The sequence below is a fragment of the Pecten maximus genome, chromosome 19 (genome assembly GCF_902652985.1).
Source record: "Pecten maximus chromosome 19, xPecMax1.1, whole genome shotgun sequence".
NCBI classification, from domain to species: Eukaryota; Metazoa; Mollusca; class Bivalvia; order Pectinida; family Pectinidae; genus Pecten; species Pecten maximus.
Window position 1 is genome coordinate 32,321,689 of NC_047033.1, and position 18,838 is coordinate 32,340,526.

Sequence of the window (18,838 nt, forward strand, 5' to 3'; positions counted from 1 at the left end):
ACGCTAAGATGGTCGCTGGGCAGCTCAGCATTGACGACGGAAAATTCCGTATTGGGCTGTTACGGTATAGTACCAATCAAGATGCTCAATTTCAACTAGACGGTTACTCAACCAGGGATGGCATTTTGTCTGCAATGGACAATATCCAGTACCAACCAGGCGAGACCAATACTGTAGCTGCTTTAGATTACGTACGAAGAAGGATGTTTATACCGGAGAATGGAGACAGAGACTTTGCTAGAAACTTTGTTCTTCTGATCACGGGGAATGACGAAAGCACAGACAGATACGGCGCTTTCCGAGCTGCTGAAAAATTAGAAAATGAAGGCGCTTATTTATTTACGGTTGGGATCGGACTTCAGGACCACAGCGAACTGGACGAGGTGTCGTCACATCCTCTGGATCAATACCAACGTCTGTTCTTAATATCTGATCGACCAGAGGATATTGATGACGAGAAAGCAATGCTTGATGCATGTAAGTGTTAATTACTTATTCGAGAGCTTGGACGACATTTAAATATAAGAAAAAATGTTTTCAAACATAAATTTCATTGTTTGAGAAATACATCAAAAGAGATCTTGTGAGTTTTAATTGGATAAGGTGTGTCCAGCCCAAAACAGAAAAGAAACTCTTTTCTTAGTATACTCCCGCAACGAAGCTAGGAGGGTATACTGGAATCAGGTTGTCCGTCGTCTGTCCGTCTGTAGACACAACGATGTACCGGATACTCCTCCTAAACTAGTCAGGGAATTTCAACGAAACTTTATGGCAATAACCCTTATACATTGTAGATGCGCATAATCTATATCATGTTGTAATTTTATGGTTACCATAGTAACCACGTTACTATACTTCGTTTTTTGGTGAGGGGGCATTTTGTTAGGTCAACTCCTCATAAACCTGTGAACTGCTTCAAACCAAATTACACAGGAGTGACAGGGACCAAGTGTAAATGTGCATGCATGATATTTCTATACAGAATATTTGGGTTCCATGGTTACCAGGTTTCAATACCAATATTCTTGTGGAAAACTTTGTCAAGGCAGCTCGGACAAACTCCTATATAGCTGTCAACCGATTTCATTTGAAATACACAGGAATATTAGGGACTCATGATGCATGCAGGTTTTTCCCCCACAAATTTAAGTTGCCGTGGTAACCCGTTAACTAAAAACAGGTTTTTGTTGGAAAATCTTCACCAGAGGGGTGGTGGAGGGGCGGACGGGTATGAGTTGGCCCTCTGCCGACAGTTCTAGTTGAATATTGGCTGATTAGGATGTAAAACATTTTTATTTTTACACAGGACAGTAAATCCCGCCAAATGTCGTAATGTTCGCCTGGCTATCTATATCCTGTATACATACTTGGAGCAGCTCATGACTGTTTCCGTCAAATGAAGACCTTTGTTTGAAAAAAAAAACTAATTTGATGCAGATGACAAATGTATAATGATAAACTGCGAAGTATCTTTACATCAGATTATATTGGTATTTGTTAAGTCACTTTGATTAACCGTAGATAGGTGAATAAAACAACTCATTGTTACATTAACTTGTTACAGTACCGGAAGTACCACCCGAAGGATTCCGACAGAGACCTTTTCGCCCACGTTGTGAGTATTATTCAGTTTTATTCATTGTACATACATATCGCCCCCGTTTCAACTTAAATGTTATGCCGGGGAGATACCATCGTATTGTTCACGCGTTCTCTGCATAGCTGATGTCACATACATTGTTTAATCTAGTCTACTTTATATCCAAAGTATGAGCAATAAAAATTGATAGTACGTTTTTCTCACCCGAAACGAACAGTCAAAAATATTCAGCTAAAATGTATTTTATAATGATTTCTAAATAGGTTAACGATGCTGAACTATGTATGTAAATATAGATATTATACTTGTTAGATTGTTTTTATATGGTTATTTTCCTTACAGCTACCACGCCGATCCCCTATTACTCTACCCCCGCCAGTTTCAGGTAGGTGCTTTAGTATTGCCCCATGGCTTGGTAAACACACACATTCATATATACATAGATACATAAAGCCAGTAGTATGGTTATCCCCGGAACGTCATCAATATGTGTGTATAAAGAAGACTATCAGTATACCATACAGCTAGCCAATTGTGATCCACTGGTTAAGTACGATAATATACTGACCAATTATGTTCATCGTGACTTTACGTTGATGAGTTTTCTTAATACAGTTAACCTAAAACATAACATTATTCCACAGTTACGTTAAACTATTAACCAGCCATCGTGTCTCCTATTTATTTTTGTATTAAGTTAGTACCACTTACCCAGAGTAATCCCTATGTAGACACCACTTGCCCGCATATATCGGTCTCTGGTAAACGCTAACCCATCTTCGAATTTGCCATCACCAATAATCTAGACTTCTAGATATCTAGCCCTGACTAATCCGTTTCCTTTTAAACCACTTATAAACCAAACGAATCCTATTTTGTAAACATTTTTTAAAGATATCACACTATCAGGGCATCGATTTGTCTGTCTATCCAGACACTTTAAGTATGGTTATTCAACCTATCTACTCAAGATAACACTTAATAAAACCAATACTGTCTACCTTTGTAACATTCGAGGTATCTTATATATATAGTATAACTAGTAATCGATATATCTCACTAAGGTCAATGCTTATTGGTCAAACCTTCAGAATAAGTATTTTAAACCAATGAGAGCTATTGTATTATGATACTACCACGATTATTATATTGTCGTTAATTAGGTATGACGTCGTCGATGAACCAGAGGACGTATATCCTTTCCGAATTTCTGGTGCTATTTTAAAGGGTATCTGTAAATCTATATATTATCCATATTTTCCATAAGTTCTACACAAATGTTTTGGTTTGTTTTCTCAATCTCCATACCACTTCAGCACTACATCTAATTCACGATGCAATATTTCCGTGCTTGTCCTTTGTCTGTATGCCCTGACTCTGCTTTTCTTGTCATTTAAGACTGTGCCTTGTCCAAGGTTGACCTGGTCATCATCATAGACGCCTCCACCAGTGTAGGACAAGATAACTACGATAAAATGCTGGCCTTCTGTAAGGATTTCCTAAAGAACGCCGATATTGATTCCGGTAACGTACGTGTTGGTGCCATGATCTACAGTTCCGGTGTAGAAATCCAGTTTAATCTAAATACATTCTCCACGAGAGCTGATATAAACCAGGCTATTGATGAAATCCCCTACATCTACGGAAGTACAAACACAGCTGACGCTTTACAGACAATGAGGAGCATGTTTAACTCCGCTGATGGAGATCGTGATGACGTCCCCAACATCTGTATCATCTTAACAGACGGCGTATCCAACATCAATTCCCGGAGAACCATCCCGGAAGCGGATCTTGCCAGAGAGGACGATATCCACATATACGCTATTGGTATCGGTCTGAAGGATACCAAAGAGTTGGACGGAATCGCGAACAAACCAGCATCGGAAAACAGCTTCAACGTTCAGACCTTTGACGAACTGAACGTTCTTAGTGACCAAGTTTTCTCTTCTCTTTGCCCGGGTGAGTTCTTGTATGTGGTATCAAACTCATACCAGGGATATCAGCTATTCTGCTATATTTGAAATGTTGGTTTCCCATTTTAACAATAAAATAATACTTTGTGTTTTTGTTACTCTGACTATTTATACATGTTTCACTTCGTCGTTACCGTTCAATGCACTTTAAAATGTTTGTCGGTTGTGCACTTAAACTCTTCAGTTGACTGTAGAAGCACTATTGTTTATACTGTTTCGTCTTGTTGTTGCGTAATCTTCTCTATCATCAGAAGCTGTTGTACACGCGTACCTGTTCCGGTTTTGTACTAGCGGTACCGAATAAGTACAATGATAATTGAAGTGCAATGAAATGTCAGTTGATTACCTAATATGGCTGTCGTCTCTAAATTAATTTGTTTCAAACAAAAGGAATCAGGGGTGCTTGTGTTGAACCAGGAAGAAACCCTTTGAAACATGTAAAGTTCATAATTGACTAGATTAATAGATTAATAGAACATCAATAGCATCTTTACCATTTGAATATGAAATGCAGATTAAAAAAAAGACGAATAAAACATCAGAAATCTGTAATATTGGATTCAAGCGGAATGACTAAGAAAACGAGCCACTCGTTTAGTTGGTATGCCGTGTTTATTCGTACCGGTACAACTGTTACAGACCCGATAAGGAACGCGTGTATTTGTAGTGTCATCACGTACTCTGTATATAAATATTCCTGTTATGTATGTTGTGTTTTCTTCATGTTTATGTGTACAAAATGCAGGATTTAAAAGTGAGGAACACACGCCAGGGGTTACAACAACGCCAATACCGAGAGGTAATAAATACATGCATGACAACACTGGATATCTATTAAGTTAGTCAGCGATTGTCGGTTGTTTAATGTTTCGAGAAAAAGACCAGGATTATATCAGGTGGTTTATGAGAAAATGAATTTCTATGCATTTACGTGTATATAAGTAGCAACGTTCATTGGTATTTGGTTAATTACAACAATATTAAAAATACAGTCTAAGAAACCAATCAAAGTAAGCCTCATGTTCTTTTCCATGTTGATTCCTAGATAAACACGCAAGGCACATTCGGACTTGGAGTAACGAGTTCGACTGTTGACGTCAATGGGAAAAACTCTAATAATTTATTACCAAACGATTATCTGTATAACTATGTCTCAAACAAATTGTGATATGATTAATCGAAAATAATATTTCCTTATAAGATAAATGTTTTGCATGATTAACTTTTCGATTATATTATCTTAAATCCAGTTACCGATCCACCGACGACTACCACGACCACCACTACTACCACTACACCAGCGCCCACACCTCCGCCTAGAGCATTCGATCTTGTCATCGTCTTGGACTCTTCGGTAACACCAGAGAAATTCGAATGGATCCGCAATTACGCTAAAATGGTCGCTGGTAGACTCAGTATAGACAACGAGAAATTCCGTGTCGGACTCCTTAGGTACAGTACTGACCAGGCCGTGCAGTACCAGCTGAACGACTACTTGACCAGGGACGGCGTTGTGGCCGCCATTGACGATGTCCAGTATCGCCCGGGAGAGACCAATACCGCCGACGCTTTAGAATATGTAAGAAGAAGGATGTTCCGACCTGAAAATGGTGATAGAGACTTTGCTAGAAACTACATTCTTTTGATCACTGGAAATGACGAAAGCACAGACAGGTACAGCGCTTTCCGGGCAGCTGAGAAAAACGAAAATGACGGAAATTATCTGTTTACTGTGGGAGTCGGACTTCGGGACCACAGCGAACTGGACGAGGTGTCGTCACATCCTCTGGATGAATACCAACGTCTGTTCTTGATAACTGACCGACCAGAGGATATCGATGATGAGCTAGCGATGTTAGATCAATGTGAGATATATGTTTGCTTTCCTTGTAAATACATAAAAGTTGCATCGTACAGATAGTTTAAAAACTAAGCAGGCATTAAGTAACTATAATTGTTTAAAACGTGTCTGTTTATCATTTACATTACAACTGCTAAAAGAATTTTGCTGGTAAAATATAGGTTTGTTTTTATGCTGATAAGCATTATAACACGCTTTCAAATGTTCTTGATTTCTTTTTAAATGAAGTCATCACTTTTGAGATTTATTTTTGTGAGAAGTCAATTAATTTCTGTTAATTATAATGTATCCATGTAGCACCAGAGCAACCTCCTGATGGATTCCGACAGAGACCATACCCTCCACCATGTAAGTGAGAGTCATATACTACAAATATAAAGTTGACAGAGTACAACAGTTATATAACATGTGAATTGACTATATATATATATATATGTTAATCTCTTCGGGAACTTGGCATTTAATTAGCCCGTCGTACATCGAAATATTTTGCAATATTCGGCTATATTAATATTGATAATGTTATATTTCTAACTCAGTCAAGCGTATCGCCATGTCTTCCCTTTGTGAGTAAGGATTTGTTTGTGTGTGGGAGGGTTTCGTCAAAGGAGGACACTTTATTCCAGTGTAAATCTTTTACAGCAACAACGCCGATACCGATAACACTGCCACCTCCCGTATCCGGTATGTACAGCATATAAATTTTATTTTTACCCACCATATATAAGGGTCGAATCAAATGGTCAATTCGATACAATCTAGAGAGGGAAACTATTTTTAAAGGGGACTTTCTGATATTTTTGCAAATTAAATAAATTTTGCAAGTTATGAAGATTAATATAAAACCAATCTAATTAAAATGTAGATGGTAATTATATCTACGTTACATGCACATCTAACAACATTAATTAGATTGATATAAAACATCAATATGATATCTAAACATGTTTTTGTGAATAAAACATCAATTCCATTTTTATGAATTATTTGTTTAGATCGTATGGAAGTAAAACATATCTTAAAAGGGATCGCACCATTTGTGATACTTCACATCATCAGTTATAACTCTTCACACTATGTTAATGTTTCTCTTGTGAGTACCTTGATGTGTATTATGTTCATGTACTTATATTTTCGTATCGTTAAAACATTTAAATCGTGAAAACATCTTTAATTTTGATTTCTACGTAATATGTATAATTGTAAACGCATGCTAATGCATGCTAAGAAAACGGGTCATCATGACATCCTGGAAATACAACCACTCCACCTCCGTTGACTTTATTGTCTAGTTTTATTACTGAATTGATACAAATATATTACAGACTGTGCCCTGTCCAAGGTTGATCTGGTAATCATCATAGACGCCTCCACCAGTGTAGGACAAGATAACTACGATAAAATGCTGGCTTTCTGTAAGGATTTCCTAAAGAACGCCGACATTGATTCCGGTAACGTGCGTGTTGGTGCCTTGATCTACAGTTCCGGTGTAGAAATCCAGTTTAATCTCGACACATTCTCCACGAGAGCTGATATAAACCAGGCTATTGATGAAATCCCCTACATCTACGGAAGTACGAACACAGCTGACGCTTTACAGACAATGAGGAGCATGTTCAACTCCGCTGATGGAGATCGTGATGACGTCCCGAACATCTGTATCATCCTAACAGACGGCGTATCCAACATCAATTCCCGGAGAACCATCCCGGAAGCGGATCTCGCTAGGGTTGACGATATCCACATTTACGCCATTGGTATCGGTCTGAAGGATACCAAAGAGTTGGACGGCATCGCCAACAAACCAGCATCAGAAAACAGCTTCAACGTTCAGACCTTTGACGAACTGAATGCACTCAGTGACCAGGTCTTCTCTTCTCTCTGTCCAGGTAATACGTTGTTTACGTTGTTTACTACTTGTTTCAATACACTTCCTGTTTTAGATTATGTGTTATGTTTCACGTGCCTATATGATATTTCCTTTACACGTCACACATTTGTCTACATTTTAATGTTCGTTATCATGAATTGTCTTCTTTAGTGTCTCCTAACGTTTTATATACAAATGTGTTTAAAAGCACAGATGTTAACTACTTGTGTTGATCCAAACACCTTGTTTTTATTTCTTAATGATGTATTTGTGTCATGTATAAGATAATCTGTATCATGTTTTACAAATGTATCATCTTAATTGAGTCACCTCTATTCTTCTTCTTTTTTATTTTCGAGTGATTTGTGATTGTTTGCCAATTTGTTTACTCAAGATTGGTAATATGCCATTTTTATTAATAATTAAACAAAAATGACTCATCAAATTAATGTCCATCAACACATTTCAATTCTAATAATCTTCTACACTTATAATACCGCAAAAGTTATCTTCACTCGAAAATAATAAGAGAAACGACTTTGCTCTGTCACTCTTGATGTTGATGTCTGGTAGCGTTGACACTGTATCTTTGTCCCATTGTCATCTGTTTGTGTATGTCAATCACCAGTAATGCGCACCACCGAGCCCCTTCCTACAACTTCTACAACTACGGTACCAACTACTTCAGGTAAATCGGAACAAATCTGAACAAATCCTATGTTGTGTGAAGCATGCAGTGCCTACAATGAGCCCCGGAAAAATCTTTAGTTTCCTCAAATTATACTGCTCACCAGCATGAATATGTGTTAATTAATGTTTACATTTTACAAAATGGTCTCTTATTAACTATTTTACTGGTACTGTTTACTAACTTATTTATGAGTCAGCTTAATCTCACGTTTTAATGACTAACGATGTTTTCTTGGCGATTCAGTGATATACAGTCATAAAATACCTACTGTACATCATACTCACGCCATTTTTGGTCGATTGATTTTCGCGAATTTTAATCTCCAGCGAAATACGCGAAAATTAATCGCACGTGAAGATAAGTTTGTTTACAAAATGCATTCACAGAAATGTACATGCATTCTTGTAACTACTTGATAACGTTATTTCGATGCTGCGATTTTCTACGTTACATCAGTATTTTGCCTTTCGACTCAAATAACACACTATTAGTTATTGATCCGACGCTTACGTTATGTCCACGCTTTGCACGTCGACCCATATAGCATATGTTATCCATTTAGGCTATTATTGTAGCAAACATTACATTACAATTGTAATTAAAAGGAAATAGGATTGTCTTGATCTGTAAACCAGATTACATTTCCATTGACGATACGATCTGGCGATTGCTTAATAGTTTAGTAATGCCCTTACTATTTCATCCCACTATGTGTACTATGTTAGTATTTAGGATTGTCGATAATGTTTCTTACTCTGATATAAATGCCCAAGAAATTGGGTTGTGAAATATGTGTATTTACATCAACAAACACACATATTTCCTCTCTCAATAATATGTTGATCAGATGTTCAATGACTTATTATCAGCGTCAGCATTCTCTCTTGTAAATAAGTACTTAGTGTGTATTACAGCTTCTTACCTAATTGTCATATGACATTTGATTGCATGGTGCCTATGCATTGAATCAGTTGAATTTAAAGTTAAGAATGTAATGTGAGGGTATGATGAACAGACATTTTTTTGTATTTTTCATATTAGCATTTTCGCTATATCTTAAAACATAAAAATAGATTATATTCTTATATATGTGTGTTGAATATATCAAATGTATACAAGCTTAGATCCTGCCTTTTACGACAAAGCTATAACGACTAACATGAGAACAATCAAAGACTGACTTCCCAACCATTGCAATTAAACAAACGCCCCAGTTGGAATCCAAATCGCACGTATACATACTAACAATATATACTTTATTTCTGAAAGCTGTACTCTATAACACTTTTGGGACAAATAATACCAATAGCATTTTGAATCGCCTGTCGAAACTTTTATCGGCACAGAAATATAATACATCATGCAGTATTATAAATGTACAGTATTTTTATGTCGTCTTCTGAAAATAACTTGTTCGGGATGATCGACTGCTTGTTTGGTTTAGGTATTCTGATCGCTATTGGGTGGGAAACGCTTTCCGAATCGCAGATATACAAATGCCAGTCTTAAAATTATCATTATAGATATGTTAATATCTTTGAACGATCGTTCACTTTATCGCTGTATCTTTCCTATCTGTATTTCAGGTCATATAGACATCAAATATTTATCCTTTCACCTTATTTATAAGTCGCCATAGACAATTCCTTTCTTTAAGCAACAGGATGTCATCAAGAATAATCAAAACAAATTTCTAATATTTTTAGTGACGGATGCACCTACACCTCCACCTAGAGCTTTCGATCTCATAATCGTTCTGGACTCATCCGTTACACCAGAGAAATTCGAATGGATCCGCAATTATGCCAAAATGGTCGCTGGTCGACTCAGTATAGACAACGAGAAGTTCCGAGTCGGCCTCCTAAGGTACAGTACCGACCCGGCCGTTCAGTATCAGTTGAATGACTACTCGACAAGGGATGGTGTTGTGGCCGCCATGGACGATGTCCGGTATCAGCCTGGCGAGACTAATACCGCTGACGCTTTAGACTACGTGAGAAGAAGGATGTTCCGACCTCAAAATGGTGACAGAGACTTTGCTAGAAATTTCATTCTTCTGATCACCGGAAATGACGAAAGCACGGACAGGTATGAAGCGTTCCGAGCTGCAGAGAGAAATGAAGATGATGGGAACTACCTGTTCACGGTGGGTGTCGGACTTCGGGACCACAGCGAACTGGACGAGGTGTCGTCACATCCTCTGGATGAATACCAGCGTCTGTTCTTAATATCTGACCGACCAGAGGATATCGATGATGAGTTAGCGATGTTGGAAGCATGTAAGATATTACGTTATAGCTGATAGAAATAGTATTTGACATGTTTGACATGTTGATATATCACAGTTAATGGCTAATGAGTAATACATTCAATTTAGATGTAGAAAGAAAATATAATAATATATTTCAATCATTTAATATATCAGTCTAAATTGTTTTAATTTGAAATATTATATATAGATAATTATAACAAATTGTTTCGATGTGGTATTATGTTTTGGCGTATATTTCCAGTACCTGAGGAACCACCCGAGGGTTTCCGTGGACGACCTTATCCTCCCCCAAGTAAGTCATAGGTTTTGATCGGAACGTATATTTATTACCTTTCAAATTGTATGCAAAAAAAAAAAAAACGATGCTATAAAATTTGATATTAGCGATGTCCATAGAATAACATTACGGGTTTATAATACGTTAAAATATATCTTATGTTATGTAGGTTGTTTTTTAACATCATTTTAAACGAGAAAAAAAATCGAAATATAAGTTTATGTTAATATGTGGTTGAAAAATAATTTGTATTGTTGAGTGGATAGACTGTTTTTGTGAAGTTCAATTGTAGGGATATTTCGTCACATTTCCATGAACGTCACGGCATCAATTGTAGGGATATTTCGTCACATTTCCATGAACGTCACGGCATCAATTGTAGGGATATTTCGTCACATTTCCATGAACGTCACGGCATTAATTGTAGGGATATTTCGTCACATTTCCATGAACGTCACGGCATCAATTGTAGGGATATTTCGTCACATTTCCATGAACGTCACGGCATCAATTGTAGGGATATTTCGTCACATTTCCATGAACGTCACGGCATCAATTGTAGGGATATTTCGTCACATTTCCATGAACGTCACGGCATCAATTGTAGGGATATTTCGTCACATTTCCATGAACGTCACGGCATCAATTGTAGGGATATTTCGTCACATTTCCATGAACGTCACGGCATCAATTGTAGTGATATTTCGTCATATTTTCCATGAACGTCACGGCATCAATTGTACATCGTCGCTAAATTATGTAAATTAGTCAACCGTTCGGGAATTGATATTTTCGTATTATCATGTTATCATTTTATATTGATCGATACATATTTTTTACAGCTACGACACCTATCCCTATTACTCTACCCCCGCCAGTGTCAGGTAAGTCGATTTCTGTAGAATAATGGTAAGTTTCCTCTTAACGCCCCGACAGGTACACCGGGATAAGTGTATATGTCAGTCTGTATACTACACATTATTTCCCATGTAATGCTAATTGAGACTGATTATTGTTTTATTTAGTTTGTTAATGTATGATGTATCGTATTCATCTGAATCTTATTTAGTCAACTCGACGTATTTTAAGTCTCGTATCCATTTATAATTAACTTAAACGTCAATACTGACATCCAAAAATTGCAAAAAAAATGGTTTCTCGAATAACTGAGTAAATTGATTCAAGATTACCAATTCAAATAACATTTTTATGGCAATCTTATGAACCGTATTACAGATTGTGCCCTGTCAAAGGTTGACCTGGTCATCATCATCGACGCCTCAACCAGTGTAGGACAAGATAACTACGATAAAATGCTGGCTTTCTGTAAGGATTTCCTAAAGAACGCCGACATTGATTCCGGTAACGTACGTGTTGGTGCCTTGATCTACAGTTCCGGGGTAGAAATCCAGTTTAATTTAAACACATTCTCCACGAGAGCTGATATAAACCAGGCTATTGATGAAATCCCCTACATCTACGGAAGTACGAACACAGCTGACGCTTTGCAGACAATGAGGAGCATGTTCAACTCCGCTGATGGAGATCGTGATGACGTCCCTAACATCTGTATCATCTTAACAGACGGCGTATCCAACATAAATTCCCGGAGGACCATCCCGGAAGCGGACCGCGCTAGGGTTGACGATATCCACATCTACGCCATTGGTATTGGTCTGAAGGATACCAAAGAGTTGGACGGCATCGCCAACAAACCAGCATCGGAAAACAGCTTCAACGTTCAGACCTTTGACGAACTGAATGCTCTCAGTGACCAGGTCTTCTCTTCTCTTTGCCCAGGTAGGTTTTCACTTATACCATATTTGCATCATCCCCAGCATACCCTACCGTTAAGGTTTTGCTGTATAACATTGCACACTGAACTGTCCTATTCACGTTGTGTACAATACGCATATATGATATTAAATGTTATTTTATATATCCTCCTCGGTTTTGACCGGCTTCGTTGGCTGATCTGATAATAGTACACGTTTTAACTCTAAATACCTTTTTTTTTGGGGGGGGGGGGGATTTTTTATTCAATTTTTAGCAAATTGTCAAGTACTCAATATTTAATTTCTATTAATTACTCTATTACGAGTATTATAACATAAATTTCCGTATATCTGTTCCATAATGTATAACCTTCACTATAAAATATTGCGTATTTATTACGTTTTCCTGTTCATTTCCTGTGTTCTTCCACCTTGTCCATCCGAACTCTGTTATCTTCTTTTTCTTTTCAAGTCAAATCAATTTAATGTTGTTAAATGTTTTATGTAAGTAAAGATATATAAATATATATTTGTATGTTTGTCTGCGACAACTATAGCTTTCTCTTTTGTAACAGTACCACTGTTTGATGATGTCAATATGCACATGTTTTCTATCAAGCACCTGTCAATTGTCATGTTGTTTTGCACTTGTTTACCACTGTAACGTATGCTATTTGTGTTTGTCTTTGACTGTAAATGTAAACAGGCTTCAGAGAGGAGGAACGATCAACTACCAAGTCAACTGTCCCTCCAACGACAGGTAAAACTATATATAAAATAATGTACATTGACTTATGTAGATTGATAATGTTCAATGTTGGATGAATGTTGCTGTCTGTATACTTTGTTATTTAAGTAATATAAGCGTCCGTTAATTTTAGCATAAATTAACGTAGTTATCGTGCCGGAGGGAAGAATATTAAAACTGCAGGTCCTATTTATCACAATGATGTATGATCCAGATCGGTAAAGTGAAGCAATTACAGCAGTGACGCCCGATTTTCTCAAAATACAAACATCTTTGTTTACAATACTATATTCAGATTCCGAATATGTTTGATTAAGCGCTCATATCGACACGATTTGACAAATAAAGTGGAAAACATAATTCTTTTCATTTGATGTGAAATCTGCTATATTGTTGGCACAATTCGATATAAAATTGATTAAAATTATTTCTAAATTTAATGCGCTGTTCTTAATAATTTAATGTTAGCGATAATTATGAAAGCAGCGTATCTTAAAATTGAATTTAAAACAAAATTCCGTCACTACAAAATCATTGACTAAGAATTAAAGATGACTAATATCTTGTTTCCTGTCACTCGAACCGTACCAACTATGATTTCAGATTTGTGTTGACTGTTTTATAACTAACAAATGAAGTTTAAGTTACTCTGATAACAATCAATTATCTTACTTCATGATATCGGAACTTTTCCTCAATTTATATGTGTTGATGTTGTTGGGTTTTTTTTGGGGTTTTTTTTTTTACTTTTTTTTATTGCTTTACTTTATGTATAAAATTTATTGAGCTTGTTTGTGCCGTTAAATGATTAATTTACCCATGAAGAAATAATAAAAATTATCATTTTTTAGTTACCGATGCACCAACCACTACCACCACTACAACAACCACCCCGGCTCCTACCCCTCCGCCGAGAGCCTTTGATCTTATTATTGTGCTGGATTCTTCGGTAACACCAGAGAAATTCGAATGGATCCGGAGTTACGCTAAAATGGTCGCTGGCCGACTCAGTATCGACAACGAGAAATTCCGGGTCGGCCTCCTCAGGTACAGTACTGACCAGTCTGTTCAGTACCAGCTGGACGATTACTTGACCAAAGAAGGCGTAGTTGCCGCCATGGACGATGTCCAGTATCAGCCGGGCGAAACTAATACGGCTGACGCTTTAGATTATGTGAGAAGGAGAATGTTCCGACCTGAAAATGGCGACAGGGACTTTGCCAGAAACTTCATTCTTCTGATCACCGGAAACGACGAAAGCACGGACAGGTATGAGGCGTTCCGAGCTGCAGAGAAAAATGAAGACGACGGAAATTACCTGTTCACGGTGGGAGTCGGACTTCGGGACCACAGCGAACTGGACGAGGTGTCGTCACATCCTTTGGATGAGTACCAGCGGCTGTTCTTAATATCTGACCGACCGGAGGATATCGATGACGAGTTAGCAATGTTGGATGCATGTAAGCATAAAACTGCACCGTCTCAAAAATCACATTAGCCTCATTCATTATTACACTCAGTTCCTATGTGTAACATTAAGCTGCAATGTATTACATTCAGTTCATATGTATTACATTCAGTCCCAATGTATTACATTCAGTTCATATGTATTACATTCAGTCCCAATGTATTACATTCCGCTCCCATCAATTACATTTAGTTCCCATGTATTACATTCAGTTCCCATGTATTACATTCAGTTCCCATTTATTACGTTCAGTTCCCATACATTACTTTCAGTTCCAATGTATTACATTCAGCTCCCATATATTACATTTAGTTCCCATGTATTACATCAGCTCCCATGTATTATATTCAGTTCTATTGTATTACTTTCAGTTCGCATGTATTACATTCAGCTCGTATGTATAACAGTTTGTTATATTGTATTACATTCAGCTCCGATATATTACATTTAGTTCTAATGTATTACATTCAGTTCCCATGTATAACATTCGGCTTCCATGGATTACATTTAGCTCCCATGTATTACATTTAGTTGCTATATATTACATTAAGTTCCCATGTATTACATGCAGATCATATGTACAACATTTAGTTATATTGTATTACATTCAGCTCCCATGGATTACATTCAGCTCCGATGTATAACATTAAGTTCCATTTTATTACAGCTATCAAATGATACTATAAAATGGAAGTAGTTATCCAATGGAAGTCGCATAAACTGTGTTATGCTGACGTCATTATTCACTACGACATAATTGATATTATAGGAAGTTATGTTTTAATCATAACAATTACCTTACTTGTGTAAAGCATTCGTTCTACTTGCAATTGATTTTCCCAACTGTAGTTATTTCGGACTACTTTGATATATAATTGAATAAATTCAAATTCTCCATTTGTTGAACCTTCTTATCAATAAAACCCAAAAATACATCAGTTCAAAGAAATCAGTTTAGTATCTATCGTGGTTCTTGTTGGCAGTAATTCTACGTTACTTTTATTTTCATTCTCAGCACCTGAAGATTCTCCTGAAGGTTTCCGCCAGCGTCCTTATCCTCCTCCAAGTAAGTCGTCTTTCTTGTGTCATCAAATACCATATTTATCTTGTGTCATCAAATACCATATTTATTTTTGTGTCATCAAATACCATATTTATCTTGTGTTATCAAATACTATATTTATTTTGTGCAAATTTTGACTTCTGAATATGTTTATTCTTCGCGTTATTTTTCTCTGACTATTTAGAGTTCGTAGGTATTATATCACAATTGATAAGACATGTTCTTGTTTAATAGTGATCACTGTTACTATCGTGTGACTAAAACCTCTGCTATCAGTCCATCTGAAAAATAGTGTTTGATATCTCCAATAGCTGTTGTGTATGGAGTTATGATGCGAATTTTTGAATTATATACATATTTCTACCACAATAGATGGGAGTTATTCAAGACAGGAAGTAATCATTACCAGTGATGAATAATATTCAGTTTATACAACACGTAGAATAAACTCTAAATGCGTTTTGATTGGTTGCCTACGTGACCTTTACCCGGGTCTACATTTTAATCACATGATTTTATGTATTTTGATAGGCTATCGTTTAAATGCCTCTTCATGAGGTCCTAGAAATGATTACGCACAAGAAGTAGTTGATATCATATGTAATATAAGTATATTTCAATCAGCATATTTCTTTGGCAATAATAAACCTGTTTATTATTTATGGTGATTTGTACAAAATAGTAATATTTCCACACATTTCCGAAATTGTCAGTTTTACGTACAAATTAGCCGTATTTCAATTTAGGTAATATCCTCACATCCCGCCTTATATTTTGGAAAAATAACATACGTTGACACAAAATAGGTAAATTTATCCTCAAAATAGCTATTGTGGTCGGCACAGGTGAGAAACTCATGGTTGTTGTATATGATATTTATTTCAATCTCGTTAGTCATTTTGCAACTGTCTTAAATATAACGAACTCAAGGGAAAGAAATACTATATACAACGATCACCCGCTTTGTAACCTCTATTTATTACGTTAGTATAACATATCTTAAGGGGAGCATATTATTACGATGTTTAGGTTGATATCAGTAAGAAAACAATAACCGATTTATTTTTCACTTCAGCTACCACACCGCTGCCGATAACACTACCGCCACCAGTATCCGGTAAGTATAAAAAAAAAATCCTGCAATATCTTAATGTTTGTTGGACAAACAAACACCCGTGTGTATAAAATGCCAATCTGAAACTTGATATGGGTTTGTTTTGATTTTTTACAGATTGTGCATTGTCTAAAGTTGATCTGGTCATAATCATAGACGCCTCAACCAGTGTAGGACAAGATAACTACGATAAAATGCTGGCTTTCTGTAAGGATTTCCTAAAGAACGCCGACATTGATTCCGGTAACGTGCGTGTTGGTGCCCTGATCTACAGTTCCGGGGTAGAAATCCAGTTTAATCTCAACACATTCTCCACGAGAGCTGATATAAACCAGGCTATCGATGAAATCCCCTACATCTACGGAAGTACGAACACAGCTGACGCTTTACAGACAATGAGGAGCATGTTCAACTCCGCTGACGGAGATCGTGATGACGTCCCCAACATCTGTATCATCTTAACAGACGGCGTATCCAACATCAATTCCCGGAGGACCATCCCGGAAGCGGACCGCGCTAGGGTTGACGATATCCACATCTACGCAATTGGTATTGGTCTGAAGGATACCAAAGAGTTGGACGGCATCGCCAACAAACCAGCATCGGAAAACAGCTTCAACGTTCAGACCTTTGACGAACTGAATGCTCTTAGTGACCAAGTATTTTCATCACTCTGTCCAGGTAAGTTCTAAAAGAAATTTCTTAACCATGATTGCTAATAAACGCATCTATATGTTCCTCATGGTGAAGGCTCTGTTGATGCTATGCGATATATCTTGTGTCAGCTATTGTGTCTTTTAGATCTTCCTATCGTTAGATAGTATTCACTAGAACTCTCTATATGATCACTATTCATAATTTCTTACCATTTTTTCACTGAAATTGGGAATTTAAGTAATATCATTTTTTCACTAATAATAATCTTATTTCTGATTAATACGGCGAGGGGAGATAATTCTACCTGTACTCCGGTAACTTCAATACAAATTACTGAATTAGGCGGAGCGTTGAAATAATCATACTGCATGACGATAAATCAACTCGTTCAATTTGAAAAGTACATGTTGTATACTGTTTCAACCACTTATAGTTTCAAATTACTCTCAACTGGCACTGCGTTATTTTTCTTTAATAAAAAATCGGTGCTGTTTCTCACATTTTCTCCTGTTATACTGCGATATATACTGGTGTACACCTTGTTTCAATATTCACTATATAGTTTCGTGTCAAAATCTCGGTAATGTTATTCATGTATCTGTTAAAATGTATAAAATATTATTTCGTGATGTTTTACAATATCTGTTATTGTTACACTGTAACATATTCATATACACACATCACTGTACTGTTCTATACATATGCCTTGTGATGTTACACGCCTCGAACTGTTTCACACTTTTGTATTTTATGCTCTGTCACTAAAATTCACTTTGTATTTGGACCTTGTACCGTTAAAGTTTTGCCCACTTCATTTTTTGACAGGATCAATGAAGATTGCTAAATGGGAAATGATATAAGTATTAACATCGATAGACATATCTCATCAAATTATTTCCGTTGGTTTACATAGCAAGAAAAAATTGAATCTTGGGCAGAATTATAACAGTTTACATTGCACTATTATGTATAACTGTATATATGTCACTGTTTTTGTGTATGTAACTGTTTTACTGTGCTGTACGAACGTGTCAGGTCTCACAGAGCCCCCACCCACAACCACCACAACAACCACCACCACCACTCCGGTACCGACCACAACAGGTAAAGGAAAAAACGGAACGATTCAAACCTCGCGCATGCCTATACCAAATGTTGCATGTCTTCCCAATTTTACCTCCTACTGAAGTATATAAACATTAACAACCTAATGAGGAAAGGACATGTTAACGTAACCCTGGTAAATACTAGCCGCAATATACCGCTCGGCTAGAGAGATCTCTTTAGCTCGATCGGTTGAGCGTAAGACTAGTAAGCCAGAGGTCCCGGGTTCGATCCCTAGCGGAGGCAGTGATTTAAATTTAATTGATCATGCGCTCTGTTACATTGGCGCCCATGTAAGGACCCGGGAAAAATACTCAGCCTTGCTCCACAAGCATCGTTGTTACCCCTGGAAACTCGAGGAC

General features: G+C 36.9%; 2 protein-coding genes across 4 annotated transcripts in view; both read left to right on the top strand.

Annotated features, from left to right (window-relative positions):
- LOC117317678 overlaps positions 1 to 18,838 on the top strand; it is a 167,803-nt gene that overhangs the window by 36,038 nt on the left and 112,927 nt on the right. The gene's annotated exons all lie outside the window — the stretch shown is intronic.
- LOC117317677 overlaps positions 1,957 to 18,838 on the top strand; it is a 63,593-nt gene continuing 46,711 nt past the window's right edge. For both annotated transcript variants that reach the window (XM_033872547.1, XM_033872548.1), the window contains exons 1-16: positions 1,957 to 1,985; positions 2,999 to 3,562; positions 4,827 to 5,441; positions 5,735 to 5,785; positions 6,080 to 6,121; positions 6,763 to 7,326; positions 7,936 to 7,995; positions 9,705 to 10,277; positions 10,512 to 10,562; positions 11,390 to 11,431; positions 11,784 to 12,347; positions 13,922 to 14,530; positions 15,554 to 15,604; positions 16,677 to 16,718; positions 16,833 to 17,396; positions 18,408 to 18,476. In XM_033872547.1, the coding sequence (XP_033728438.1) occupies positions 3,076 to 3,562; positions 4,827 to 5,441; positions 5,735 to 5,785; positions 6,080 to 6,121; positions 6,763 to 7,326; positions 7,936 to 7,995; positions 9,705 to 10,277; positions 10,512 to 10,562; positions 11,390 to 11,431; positions 11,784 to 12,347; positions 13,922 to 14,530; positions 15,554 to 15,604; positions 16,677 to 16,718; positions 16,833 to 17,396; positions 18,408 to 18,476 (4,384 nt within the window). In that variant the 5' untranslated portion in view covers positions 1,957 to 1,985; positions 2,999 to 3,075. The remainder of the gene's footprint in view (positions 1,986 to 2,998; positions 3,563 to 4,826; positions 5,442 to 5,734; positions 5,786 to 6,079; positions 6,122 to 6,762; positions 7,327 to 7,935; positions 7,996 to 9,704; positions 10,278 to 10,511; positions 10,563 to 11,389; positions 11,432 to 11,783; positions 12,348 to 13,921; positions 14,531 to 15,553; positions 15,605 to 16,676; positions 16,719 to 16,832; positions 17,397 to 18,407; positions 18,477 to 18,838) is intronic.